Genomic DNA, 14,255 nt, shown 5'->3' with positions numbered 1-14,255 from the left:
ACTGAGAGGCGGGATACTTACTACTCTCGATCCCTCTTTACACAAGACCATCGGATACTTATAAAAGCCTACTTGTTCAAATACGCGTTGTCTCGTTTAGCATAGCGAAACCGAAATGCGAAAACGTAAAAAACCTGGGGCCTTTGAGTTACTCGGACAGATCTGACCCTCCATCAGCAAAGCCATTACAGGGGTGATTTACAGGGATCACCCGCTAGAACCCAATCATACAGCAGCCCGCTTTTCAAGGGTTGCAGGTGATCAATTGACGTGAGGAGATCAGGCCAACCATAGCGTTGTCTTGAGGGGATTGGTGGCGTGAGCTTAAAGTCAGTGAAGTGGTCTACGGGGTTTTCGAGTCTCCGCTTCCCGAATAGCTTCAGATTGGGTGATGCGTATTGGGGCTGGGATGGGTGAGGTGGTATTTGCTCAGCATTAGGTGAGATTGACTCGAATATGTTGACACGACTAGAGTCTTGGAAGGTGATTTTGATATTTAAACTACCTTTCAATCTAAACGCTTGCTATCGTCTGAATAATTTATGCCCAGCCGGAAAATAACACAAGACCGTACCCCTGGATCAACTGTTGACATGTTTGCAAGCGAGGCGGTTATACGGATATACGCAAATAGAAATGCTTATTTCGATCCCTCGATCCATTTCTTCAACGGCTAAATACCCACCTCCACAATGTCACCTCACCAACAACACACCACTTCCTGAATCCTACGGACGGAGTGTCTCTCAAGTCCGTTTCCGGCCGATACCCCAGATTTCCAGAAAAGGAAGATAGTCTGATGCTCGTCGGGCCTATTTACCGATAATGTTCTGATGATGTGAAATGACATAATTTTGCTTCAATGTCCAGCAAGATATGACTCGGATAAACTCATCGCTATTTGCTAGGATAAATGAAGTCAGTTTTGCTAACAACTAGCGCCTCTTAGCCATCACACGATGCATAGATGGCTAAAGCTATTTCTGCAACTGTCCCTTTCTCCCAAAAGGTCCATTGATAAGTTGCTTTATTTATGTATTAAATAAGATATACCATCTAAAGACGCAGGGGAGTACAGCTGAACATCCAAATTCTGAGCATGTAGTAAAGCCAAGTATAAAGATTCATATAATTGAATGAACGATAAGTATACTTTTTGTTCTTATGATCCTTCTCTCTCAATGTCCGTTTTGCCACGTTTACTCCCTTTCTTCAATTCATCTACTCTGTTCAATCTATCCCTTTGTTGCTCATCAATCATGCTTGTGTAATGTAAAGAAGAGCCTGCTTGCCTTTTACTTCTCCCCTCTTGCTCTTCTTCATCGTGAATGGTGTTGTTATTAGCTACCAGCGCGTAATCTAGGGTACAGCACCCTTCACAACCTGATCTAACCTGCCTTAACAAGAGCCCATATAACGAGAGACTTATGCTTCAGCGAATCGGCTCCCTCATTGAGCTGTCTCACGTTTTGCATTGAGTTCAGCTAGATTCAATCTTCGGATGGCATCTTCGACAGTTTTGAGAAGCCCTGGGTTTTTTGTATTCGGCGGTGTCCCTAAATTGTCTTCGGTGAAATCGGTGCTTTTGCTGCGCTCGCTTTGTTTGACTTTCGGGCGCGACCGCCTGGTAATGTTTGGTCTCCGAGGCCTTGTGTCGTACTCGGGTATATATCCTGATTCATAAGATCGGTACTTTGAATCGTTTGCATTCTTTGCTCTTACTTTTGTTGTCACGCGGGCTTTCCGTATCTCATCCGAGATCTCGGCGAAACCCCGTGGACTTGCCCGTCGTCGTCCATAACCGTGCTTAACTTCAAGGTTAGCCATGCTTTTTGGGAGACTGGAATCTCCGATGCTTGGAGCTTGAGAACTACCCATAGGGCGGTTGTCGAGTGGCTCATCCGAAACTATGCCAGAAGCTCGATCAATGCGACTTGCCTTTGTAACTTCAGTATGATCCATGGTGTCCACTGCGTTCCTCTTGCTAGGCTTTAGGCGTACACGAACGGTGGGAACCTGGCCGCCTTTTATACCTTCGAAGTATTCCACCATTAATTCAGCCTGTGACTTAAAAGCCTTCCTTATGGGCGTGTCGGTAGTTACTAAAGTGCTGTCAGCAGGTATGTCATGCAACATTGGGGGTGCAGCAGACAAGCTGCTACTGTTGAAACACTTGGCGGATGCCAATTGACTGGCCAGTGCCTCTCTTTGTCCAGATTTATCTCGTTTTACTCCCGTCACTGCATCAGATGTGTTATTTGCAGTTGAGACCTGTGGTTGAGAGCTTATTTCAGCAGACAGAACTTGGGTCTTAGTTTGGGACCATTGCCGAATTCTAAGCGCCCGGTTTTGTGAGCTCTTATCTCTCGACTCAGGTGGCAAGTTGGATTCCCTCAAACCTTCTTTCATCCCTAGCAAATTTGTCGGTACGGCAGTTTTGCAAAAGCCAAGGCTTCCAACGCTAGCTACCCCTTCGTCCGCGCCCATCGACATGAACTGCAGACCTGCCAGGTCCGTGTAGAAGGGAACGTGTGGCGGTATGGAGGCAGTTTGCTGACTCGGCTCAGAACTCAAGTCAAGTAGATCCTCAACTATAGTCCCTCCCTTGGATCTCTTGGCAGGGATGTTAGACTCTTTCCAAGGCGGCAGCTCTCGACATCGTTTGGCTTGTGCTTGAGCAAGGGCTCGACGATAGGCCCGTGTGTTGATGAGTTCATAGTCAAAGTCAAACTCAGTTGTACTCAGCTTGCTCTCCCGATTCTCCCAGTCCCCATAGATGCTGTCAACCGTTTCCTCATCAAGGGATTCAAGGATTGTACCACGGCAAGTCCAGTAGGTCGGTATGAGAGCCGTTATGTCCTCTTTCGTAACCGTTAAAACACTTTGTTTCTTGGCAACCAACGCCTCAACTTCTCTTACTGAGCTCCTTTGGTGATGCGGTCAGCTACAGCTTCTGAATCCGATATTTGAGGTCAGGCTTACAGGCTCAGAAGCTGAAGCAACAGCAGGATGCTTTCTCGTTTGCGATCAAGTCGTCCAAGCAGCCTTTTCATGTCATCCTCCTTCCACAGAAACAAGAATCGAGATTTCCAGTCACATCGATTAAAAAGCAGCTCAAACTCCTGTTTGATGCACACCAACGTCGCGCGGCAGCCCTTGATTGCAATGGAGAAAACCTCTTCGACCTTGTATCGCGAGATTACATCATTATTGTCCCGCAAAGCGTCCTCAACGCCCTGGAGAGCTCCTTGAATTAATTGAGTCTCTTCGGCTAGATCTGAGAGCGAGTCGGCCGCGTCGGCGATCGTGCCAACCATACGTTTTACTTCAATCGCGCATTTGTAGACAGCGGCGGCCAGCGCGACTGAGGCGCTAGTGATGCTGAGAGGATCCATTTAATGTCTGGGATCTGCCGGTAGGGTTTTAAACAGACGATTACGGTCTAAACAAGTCAAGCTGGCCGGGGTGTCCGAGAGTTTTGTTCATCCGATGCAGTTGGAGGCCTGTTGATGGCTGACTTTCCTCCAAGGTGGCTGTGTAACTGAAAGCAAAATGAGGGGTTCCAAGCCGTTGGATAAGAATGTACGTCAAGCGAGTCATGGTAAATCTTGCATTTCCAGCCAATAGATTCGAAGTGATACTGAGCCTCGCCTTCAGATGACAGCCTGGTTTGATACGTGTCGTCTGCAGTGCGCCGACAACAAGTCGCAAGCAGAACACTCCGACAAGATATCATACTAATTATATCGAATAGTTGGGATTAGTCGTCACTCATCAGGATAAATACGGAACTTGTCTTGTGAAGGGGGTTGTGATTAGGTACTTGCACTGAGTAGGGGCTCATCCCCCTTACACCATTGATCATAAGTCAAGTCCTTGTCACCCCCTTACATATTCGCCTTTTAATAGATTAGGTAGGGAGAATCGGGCCCGACGCTGTCTAATTTCCGGAAACCACCCTCAGTTATATTTAATATGAAAGACTACGGACACCATTCACGACATTTGTGTTCACGAAATTCCAATCTCTGTACCATTGTAGCTCCTCACAAATATGGAAGCTTGTGTCGCAGCTAAAATCATCCCTGCTAGGATCGACAGGGCCAACCGGCATCTTAACAGGCCCTGTTGCATGTAGGGGGTTAACTTTGTACTCCCGATGTACCTGTCAGTGATTGTTGTCCGCTTTCCATTGCTGGCTAGGTACTTCGAACTTGGGTTCAGACTGCGTGCGCAGACTCCTTTTTCACGATTATTTTTAGAGATCAACGGAGTCTGCAAACGCTTGACCACCAGCTGTAAGAAAAAATTGGTCTGTATAACGCGCATACAACCTCTGGTGTCTCATAGACAAGATTCAGCAATGTTTTTTTCTCTTGTGCCTTACCCAGCAGCTCTAAAGAACAAGCATTCTACTTTTTCTTCTAGTAGAGTACTTTTATACGATATGACAAGGATATGAATAGAGGTGCCCAGCTAAGAGTGGACTCCTTATATTAGCGTCTTTGCTAATGACGTATGCTTATTTTGCCATCCTTGAGCGCTGGTGACTTCTTTCTTCATATGATCTAGACGATGCGGTATGGCTGGGCAGGATAGATGGTTGATAACTCAATTGCTCAAACCATTAGTCTGAACGCAGGAAATGATGATATCAAAACTGCGTGTTTATTTTCACAGTCACTGCAGATGAAGTTGCTCAACTCTACCATACATGCAACCACCTCGTGGGTTAGCACCAGGCTATTGAAACTAGAGGATCTGGGATGTCAAATAAACACTCATTCACTGTGTCCAGCGGTGTCGAAACCCGACGTTGCATCGTATCACTCGGCTATCTTATCGCATGGTTGGTTCTGATCAAAGAAAGCGTGGCGAGCTGACAACCCAACATGGATCTACCGTTTCTTGGCAATTCAGCTCATCCAATTAGACCTGTCCGATGATACACAGCCATCAAGGCACAGGAAACACAATTCCGCACATTTCCCCGAGTCTTCCGCTGTTGGGACCCAAGATCCTGGTAAGGCCGACAGCCTAAGCCAATGGCACATTGCTAGACCTTGATGGTTCCCAGGTTGTTGGCGGCAATACAGTGCGTTGTCAACAGCGGCCGACTGCTGATTCAAACAGCTCACCACGATTGATGGGACGAAGAGAAGGTTGGAGTGTTGTCGGAGGATTAATTGGGTACCGTACACGGGGCTATAAAGTCGCCATGATCCAGCCGCACGCTCGCTTAGAAAAGTGGCTTTGGACTATTGAAAGCCTCGGGCGACTGTCAACTCTAAACGAACCTCGTAATTCTCATCTCGCACGGGGTGACGCGGCCAAGTCTTTGAAGGAATTATGAATATGGGCAGCCTTTGAAACATATGTACAACGTTCAATATTAGAGGGTGCTGCTGATCATTGTGCCTGATTTGTATTCCAAGTACCCCAGGTTTCGGCGATCCTCTCTGCGTTCCGAACCCTTCTGCATTCACCGTTACACCTGTTGCGGACAGGCAAGACAGGACGACAGCCTACCAAATGTTCGAAAAACAGCACATGTTCTGCCCGGCTAAAAGCCGTTAGTCCATCAGTTGTGGCTTTCTACTCCTGATTTCTTGGTGCTTATCTTTACCCCAGCCAAGAGCTGACCCGGCCCAATGGGATACCATGCTGATATCTCCGATTGTTAAAGCCAAGGAAAAAAGCACAATTAGCAGCAAACAAGGTAGCAGCCAAGCAAGAGCTATTAGAAAATCATGCAGGCGGTTCAATAGTCTAATTCAGCCTTTCAGCTTTCGGAAGTCGGTGGGAGTCGCTCCGGATCATACGGTGAAATCGCTAAACGGATGCGAGGGAGTTTAAGAGATGCAAAAATGATCAAAGGCTCATCCAGAATCTGCTATATAAAGCACCGCAAGAGCCAGCTTTATGGTGCTGCATCCTCTCAAACAACTATACAAACATCCACAAAACTACTATAACAATCATCACTATGCGCTTCTCAACCGTCGTTGCTACCGCCCTCGCGGCTTTCTCCAATGCCTCCCCTTGCCTCGCGGGTGCACCTGAGCCCGTCATCTGCGGCGGAAACGGCTACGTCGGTGCCACCAACACACCTTGGTACAAGAAGTCCCAGGCCGAGGGCACCATCGAGGGCTGCTTCAACTCCTGCACTGGCGGCTGCAAGGCCATCAGCTTCGACACCCAGTACAAGACCTGCTACTTCTACACAGCCGAAGTCTCCAAGATGCGCCTTTACCAAGTCACCAACTCGCCCATGACATTCCACTACTTCGATCGAGCTTGCGTCGCAGACGCTGTAGGCAAGACCTGTGGAGCTACTGGCTACGTCGGAGCCACGAATACCCCTTGGTACAAGAAGTCCCAGGCTGAGGGTAACATGAAGAACTGTCTTGATGCTTGCCGTGGTGGATGCAAGGCTGTCAGCTTTGACGTCAAGTACAAGACCTGCTACTTCTACACTGCCGAGGTCTCGAGCATGCAGCTTTACACTGTCTCTTCGCCCATGAGCTTCTACTACTTCGACCGAGCCTGTGGATATGAACCTACCGAGACTGTCTATGTCTAATCTGCCCATGTTACTGTTGAGACCCAGCCCAGTTACCCCCAACCCTTGCCTTTCATTTTAGTGTAGGAGGGCGAGTTCAATACGATGTTATGAGGGCAAGAAGGCTACGTTATACAATACTGGCCGCAAGTGTTGTTGATTAAATGAGGTTCACCTTCAATTTAAAATAATTTCGATAACGACAAGTCGGATACTTGTATATACTATTTGCTATACACATAATGAGGTATCGAGATATGTGTGGAGAAGTTGCGAGGCTTTATAAGCAGTGGATAATAAACGATCATGCAACTATTCTTACATCACGGCCTATGTTTGTCAAGCGAGCTTTTACGCAATGTAGACCTGTGATTCGCTAGCGACTCTGGCGCGCTGTAAATTCAGTACCGAGGTCCTAGCGCTATGTAGTGGCTTTGCACCAACAGACCTATGATACACCAGTAGGGAGCCGAAATACATTATACGATATGTCAAAATCTGAGATATTGTACCACTTTGGCAGGACACGCAGTTCCAATAATTGTCAAAATATTAAATATATGCATTATAAATCTGAACTTTCAAGTCTCGAGCTGCTCGTCATCGCCCTTTTCAGTTTGCTCAAGAACCCTCCAGGCTGACGTGGAGTAGAAACGTCAGTTTGACTCCGCTTGAGACCGCCAGTTGCTGGAGCTTTACGAGAAAATCCGTCGACGCACCAGCTCTGTGCATCATCCAATTGCACTCCGGCTACCTTTTCCCGCCGGAATCTCTCATATCTGCTCAATATGGGATCATACCCGGGTGCTTCCTGAGGCCCTGTCTCCCATGGGGGAACATCGGAAGCGCCTATAGCGAGCCGCGAGACCTCGATACGTCGAATTATCTTGCAGGTGAGAAGTGACCTGTCTCTACCAGAAAGGGGACAGCGGTCCTCGCTGTCACATATCTTGACCAAGAGCCCAATCTCGCCTTGCACTTCGACAGGCCGTGGCCGGGAAAGAATAATCCCAATCTTCAGAGGCTTCCCCGAGTCAATGTCTTTGCGTAGCTCAACTGCAATGTGGTTTAGGTCGTGATTCCCATTATCTAAGGGAGCTGAGATGCCGTTCAATTGGCCCCTCTTCCTCGCTGCGGAGACTTGGTACCATTCATCGAGGCCCCGGCCAACAGAGAATTTGAAGGAGCTTCTCTTGCTAGTTCTGATTATATCACAGAGCTTATCTCGGGTGGGATAGAGACAAAACCCTGGAAACTGAACGACTAGTCCTTTGGATGTCAGCTTAGTAGCATGCTTTGGGTTGTCCAAGGGGAACGGATATGCTTCCACTTCCCCGGACATCCATGTAAAGGGAGCCCATCTGAACCCTTCCGAAGACAATCGTTTTCCAGGCAGAAAGATAATTCCAGGAGGTATTGCCTTTCCGAAGGCACCGTCTTTGCCAACTGTTTCCCAAAACCTTTCCATTAGTCTCTCGCGATCGTTCTCTCGGGCTATAGAAAGCACTGGGCTTTCATCGTCTTGGGGAATGGGGATGTTAAGCAAGCTAGATAGTGCTAAAGTCTCTTCCCCTGGGTTTCTGGTGGTCTGTTGAAGAGTTCATCAGTAAGAATAAATGACAGTCACCGGGTACAAGACTCACGCGATATCGTACCGCCCTCCAGGCACTCGCTATCAACAAAGCACGCTCAGAGGTGCTTTTCTCCATCAGGGTCTTCCTCGGCCCCGTTCTCATCAGGTTAAGCTCTACCTTACTCCTCATGATTTCTGTCATTGAGCTCCTCAGCACTTCTTGGCCATTGGTCTCTGCCCAGAAAGTGTCTAGATTTGGCGGCTTTTTGTTATACACGTCGTGGCCCCCAAGTGCAAGATGCAATTGGTCACTCACGAAAGCTTCTTGGAGTGTCCATAGTCGCATCATCCATCCACTGGCCAGTATCTCGGCACCAACAGCTCGACAGTTGTAGTCATAGGCCTTTCCATACATCATGAGATAACGATCGAGGATGATGCAGTGTTGTGCATTGCTGAATATGTGGTGAATGAGTCCAATGGCCTTCCGTTTCAACTGAGCATGTCTTGTGTCTCCCGTCCCGCGCTGTGGGATGGCGAATGTATCGAGCCAAAAGAGGTAAGATTCTTTCTCTCCAAAGACCTGTTGCAGCAGGTTTTTGATAGCCCTTAGCTGACAGACATGGATCTCTCGTTTGTTCCTGTTCCCTAATCCCTGGGACCAGACGTGAGATACTGTCGCAAACGCTGTCCCGGCCTTCCATTCCTCCACTTTGATTTCAAGATTCTTTGTTTCTTTGTCCTCCCATATCCTTATCAGTGGGAATATGCCGGTCCTCGGATGATTGCTCCGTTCGAGGACGTCCAGTATATCATTTTCGTTTGGACCAATCATGCCGCAGTCTTTGTCATCCTCAGAGTCGGTTGCACCACAAGCCAGGGAATGCGATGGCCTGTATTCCCTGACTAGATCTTTGCTATCATCGGAAAGGTTGTCTGAAGCCTCTATAAACTCGCACCTCGAAGAGGTGCACCTCTTCCAATGATGGCGATTATGGCGGTTGTCTTCATGTGCCAGTAATGTGACATATAATAGGGTTGCATTTCGACCGAGCTGTCCTTTGACTGTCGCCTGGGATCTTGGGCACCAACCATGCTCGAACATCATTCTTGACACATATGCTGGCGGTCCCCATCCTCCCCCATCGTCAAGCTCCCAGCCCGGCAGGTTGATGTTGCAAGCCCTCATCATTTTTGTGAGAACAGCAGAAAGAGTCTCCCCTAGGATCATTATACAAAGATTTCGCTCGTCATAAAGCTCAGTCGCTCGATTACCCTTCTCATATCTCTTCGTGGGCTGTGGCACGAGCATAGACGGTGAGTTTTCAGCCAGGTTTGCCAGGACTACTTGCTTGGCGAGTTCCAGTATCTGATTTGCTTCGAGGAACCTCATGACGGCGGCTCCTGGGTCTGTTTTGTGCAAGTGCTGCATATGCCTGTTCCATTTGTTCAGCGCACCAGGAAGCTTTGTTGTGTCGAGTTTACCCTCAGAAACAAGTTTCTGGTGGGCTAAGAACGGCTCCTCCTGATTACGAACAACACAATAGATAAGCTGAAAAAACAGCCAAGCCTGATCAAATGCAGGGCGATCAAGAATGGCGCAGCGGCTCTTTTTTCCAGATTGACAAACTCTATAACTTTCATCAATCCAATATCCATGTTGCTTCGGAAAACTGACAAAGTTGTCGTATGTCCACGGGTGCTTTGTAGTACAACAGTGCTCAAGAATGTCAAAATATCCCACCGTGACTGTTCTCAACCACTTGCTATCATAAACGTGGCGTAAATGCTGCATAGCTACCAATTGTGTAACGTCGATCAAGGTACTTAAGCTGACTGATTGCACTGCCCCTTACTGTAAATGCAGTATGCAATTGAGTAACGTAACTGTAAAAAGAAGCCGAACGAAGAGGACGAATGAGCAGAACAACGCAATAGACTTAGGATATTTAGGGGAAGTGCGCAACTGCACGGACTTTTCAACCTCTCTTTTTCCCTCAGCCTGATTTACAATAACCGCGCGTGGCTTGCTTTCTATGTGATAGGGTTGTTCAGCTGTGCATATCCTAGCAGCCACCAACTCAGCCAAGACATTTTGCATCCAATCAAAGACTCGAGCTAAAAGATAACAATGCAGACACGTACTGTGCGAGGTTCGAATTATAGGTACCGACAAGGGCTCTGACGCTTGAGGTTGACTCGTACAGTGATTTTGCCCTCCCCACTTAGCCAGGGCATTTTTTTCAGCTGCTCATGCCGTAAGACAGCTGATCAAATGTCAGCCATACTCATAAAAAAAAACAACTCATCGTAGTGTGATCTTACATATCCACGTCTCTCGCCACCAACCGTTATGAGCTCCGTTGGACATAAAACTATGGAACATCTGAGAACGATATACAGAAGACGCCGTGGGCTTAAAGTCATAAAAGCACCACAGGGATTCAAGGCCAGTACGAGCCGCGTTCGCAAACCTCTAACCTGGGGCAATGACAAACGTCTGATTGAGTGAGTTTGATCCAGCCCGCAACTCGATGTATGCTTGTCCTCATTCTTGATAGAGTTATTTTCGTCCATTCTGCCGTAGAACCTACGCTTCTTTCCTGCCTAGACGCAGCCGACAAGATTCTCCAGGGTTTCTCATTTCCCTACCGCTTGACAAAAGTCGGTTTTAGTCAGAAGGAGGCATACCAAGACGGAAAGGTTTCGTTTGACGAGATGGCTGCCCGACTGCAATATTTCATAGAGTCTCCCCGGCCAAGAAAATCTCGGAAAACCGAACTTCCGTATCTTATAATTCTTGCAGACGCGCCAGGGTCAGACTTGATGAAGCGTGTCTTCACACGCCCCTTCTCTAGAACTCCAACAAACATAAATCTTATCCTTCTCTTTCAAGACAGCGAACAATCGAACCAAAGTCACCCGATCGATGGGTACACAATGCAACAGGCTAACGCACTAGTCAAAATGAATAGGAAATTGTTTGAGGACATGATTCGGGAGCGCACTAACCCTGAGTTGAACCGCATCGTCTGGACAACAAGTCTCCAACGAGAGGTCATCGACAATGAATCTCTGGACAATGATCTACTGCGCTTGCTGCAAGAGCCCTTTGAAATGGTTCTTAGACGCTTGTACGAAGCCATGGACATCTCGTTCGTCCCGCAATTCCCCCACGCAGGATCTCCATCCTCTACATTATACCTTGCACAAGCACACCGGTATGAAGATGTCATTGAGGCATCAAAGCGTTCGGAAACATCGGCATTCAAGCCAAAAGAGGAGAAGAAAGCCGAAAGCACGTCAAATACGCCGAAAGAGATTTCAGGCAAGACCAGATGGGAAGATCTGAGAGACCAAGCTGAGTCGCGCCTCGAAAGTGGAGACAACAAACACGCCCTTGCAATGTTCCAAGAATGCCTAAGAATGGACATTCCATATAACACTGCTGTTTGGGAAATCAAATCAGGTCTAGCCTTCGCTCGCTTGATGCTGGGACAATATGTTCAAGCTGAGAAGGATCTGCACCAGTTACGAGATGACCTGAGGGAGTATGATAATCAATTCCTCAAACCAAGCATAACAAATACCCATGGCGCTATACTCCTGAGCCATGCTCTTGCTCTGTTTCGAACTGGCAACTACGAGGAAATGAATTACTGTTTGAATGAGATAGTACTGCCTAACGAGTACATGCCACTATCTTCAGAGCAACCCAAAGAGCAACTAAAGCTTTGCAAACTTTCGGCTTCTGTTTGCCGACTTCGGGCTCTGGTTATAGCTCACCGAGGGTTTCTTCATTCCCCGAGGATAAATGAAGAACTAAATGCGGCGGACAAGTGGTGCGGGAAGCTCGACAATCTGAAGTCCGAGACATCCAACGAAGCTGACACTGCGCATGAGTGGTGCGAGAAGTTTATATACATTCAGTCCTACGAGGGTATCAGGATCTCTAATATTCTCAACAAAGCCCGTATCCACGTTCTTCAAGGGTGCTATCATCAGGCACTGTCAGTTCTACAACCAGCCTTGAGCGATGCGATAGTCAAGATAGGAGAGACTAATCTCCTAACTATTGAAGTTGCACTCCTCAGTTCCTTTCTTCAAGTTGAGACGGGCCAAGTCCACCATGGGAGGATTTCGTGTGAGCGATGCGCCGAAGTAATAGAGAAAGCTTTTGGAAATGAGCATCCTCTAGCGCTAGAGGCAGAGTTTATTTTAATCTCTGCGGCGCAGCGAGAAGGATTCTTGACGCTTGCACTGGACGATTCTGCATCTTTGTGTCGACGTGCCGAGTCGACCGCCAACCTGGGTCATGGCCACCCTTCGACTCTTAAGTACCGGAGCCAGCTTGGCGCGCTACATATCGAATGTGGCAATTATTCGACCGCTGAAGCTATTCTGACTGCGGTCCAGGAGTATGGAGTGAGACTTTGGGGGGAACGACACCCTGAGGTATTAAGAGTCCGCTCTCAGCTTTCCCTAGCCAAATACCACTTAGGGGCCCTAGAGGCTGCCGAAACTGAGACTTTTGCTGTACTATACTGCCAGCTTCAAAAGTTTCTGCGCTTTCAGCGCGATGATCTTTGGCAGGAAGATGCTCACTACGGTGTGAGATCCTTCCTGAGGAAGTCATTGCTGAAGGACATCGGAGGCGTGTTCGCCACATCAGGCTCGGGAGTCGCAGCTCATCCTGATATCCTGTACACTTTATTCCTGTGTGGAAAGATCTTTACAAGGCAACCCCATTCAGAACTGGACCTGGCACTCAGTGTCCTGGGGCTGGTACGTGATGCTGGGAAGAAAAGCCTGGGGCGTTTCCACCCGCTGCCGCTCATGGCTTGTTTGTCCATCGGAGAAATACATTCAACAACAGCAATGGTAAAGGCAGATGACAAAGAACGCCAGGAACTTTACAGGAAGGCGATCTGGTGTTTCAATACTGTTGCTGGGGACGAGGCTCCATCGTCAGGCTGTACCAACTTACTTGGTGAAGAAGACGCAGATCAACTTGACCTGTCAGTACCTCTAGATAGTGAGCACCCCATCATTCTACATGCGAGGCAAGAATCTATACTGGCGAAACTACTTGCCTCTGAATTCGAAAACGACACGACACAGGATGTGGACTACAGCAGCGAGCTCAACGTCATCTTAGCCGCTCAGCAGAGTCGTCCGGGCCGCAGTCATCGCCAGACGGTCAAGACTTTGATGTCAATCCTGACGATTGAGTTATGCCTCGAAAAACCTTCAATAGAAACTGTGACTGGAATAATATTCGAGATTATGTGGATTCTCGAGAAGACGGATGCGGAACGCGAAAGGTTTTTGGAATGTTTGCTTTTGCGAGAAAGGTTAGCAGGGGTCCTGGCAACTCGCCAAGACTTATTTAGAAAGGATTACGGGCATTTAATCGTATTTATTGAAAGGCAAATTAAGGAGGCTGAAGGAGTAGAGGATGAGTCGATGAGAAAGAGTGTAGGAAGGGTCAAGGACCGAATCTCTCTCATGTCAAACAGTCATGATTAGAGCCAGGCGATTATTTGTAAATGCGTTTGGAGATATTATATAGTTGTTTTTCCTACCTATCCTCCATTCTGCCTTGTTTCTTCATAGAATATCGAGCATTTAGCAGGTCTAGGAGTTGAGAAGGCTGAGGTATTTTAATGTGCACTATAACGGTATCTTTTGGTAAGTTTTGATCATATGAGAAATCGGAAGTGTATGTTGATTTTCGCTTTAATCGATTTTTCGCAAACGATCAGCACACAGCCAGCCACCATTTCCATACATAGTAATTTCCAAAGTGATCATGATATGATTGAAGGTGAGACAGAAGTGTAGACTATCAATGAGGTGTCACTTCTAGCCCTTTGATTGGCCATTTGCAGGTCGTGTGACGACCTTGCGCCACGAGCCCGCTGAGGGAAAAGGTACATGGGCGTACAAGGGCGACACTGTGCATCAGACTCGGCGTTTAGTTGCCGAGCCTGATTACGCCCGGCCCTGACGTGGCAAAATATTGATAATACGCCGTCAGCTTCCCCCCTAGAACGACCTGTTCACCCGCAGCTCGCCCCATGCCTCAAAGCAGCTCAGTAACGTCACGACTACTCTACG

General features: G+C 47.8%; 4 protein-coding genes across 4 annotated transcripts; 2 read left to right on the top strand and 2 right to left on the bottom strand.

Moving 5' to 3' along the window:
* Window positions 1-1,449: 1,449 nt before the first annotated feature.
* On the bottom strand, window positions 1,450-3,395 carry FMAN_08170 (uncharacterized protein; the record flags this gene model as incomplete). The annotated part of the gene is made up of 2 exons (XM_041821614.1): window positions 1,450-2,923; window positions 2,983-3,395. 2 exons carry the CDS (start codon window positions 3,393-3,395, stop codon window positions 1,450-1,452), a joined length of 1,887 nt encoding a protein of 628 aa, XP_041687376.1.
* Window positions 3,396-5,986: 2,591 nt separating this feature from the next.
* Window positions 5,987-6,583, top strand: FMAN_08169 (uncharacterized protein; the record flags this gene model as incomplete). The annotated part of the gene is made up of 1 exon (XM_041821613.1): window positions 5,987-6,583. The coding sequence occupies one exon, from the start codon at window positions 5,987-5,989 to the stop codon at window positions 6,581-6,583; it is 597 nt and encodes a 198-aa protein (XP_041687375.1).
* A 560-nt stretch (window positions 6,584-7,143) lies between these two features.
* Window positions 7,144-9,528, bottom strand: FMAN_08168 (uncharacterized protein; the record flags this gene model as incomplete). Its single annotated transcript, XM_041821611.1, has 3 exons — window positions 7,144-7,199; window positions 7,262-8,150; window positions 8,206-9,528. The coding sequence occupies 3 exons, from the start codon at window positions 9,526-9,528 to the stop codon at window positions 7,144-7,146; spliced, it is 2,268 nt and encodes a 755-aa protein (XP_041687374.1).
* A 1,325-nt stretch (window positions 9,529-10,853) lies between these two features.
* On the top strand, window positions 10,854-13,664 carry FMAN_08167 (uncharacterized protein; the record flags this gene model as incomplete). Its single annotated transcript, XM_041821610.1, has 1 exon — window positions 10,854-13,664. One exon carries the CDS (start codon window positions 10,854-10,856, stop codon window positions 13,662-13,664), a length of 2,811 nt encoding a protein of 936 aa, XP_041687373.1.
* Window positions 13,665-14,255: the final 591 nt, after the last annotated feature.

The sequence above is a fragment of the Fusarium mangiferae genome (assembly GCF_900044065.1).
Source record: "Fusarium mangiferae strain MRC7560 genome assembly, contig: FMAN_scaffold012, whole genome shotgun sequence".
NCBI lineage: Eukaryota > Fungi > Ascomycota > Sordariomycetes > Hypocreales > Nectriaceae > Fusarium > Fusarium mangiferae.
Note: the sequence above shows the minus strand (reverse complement) of the source record. Positions and strands in the feature narration are given on the sequence as shown.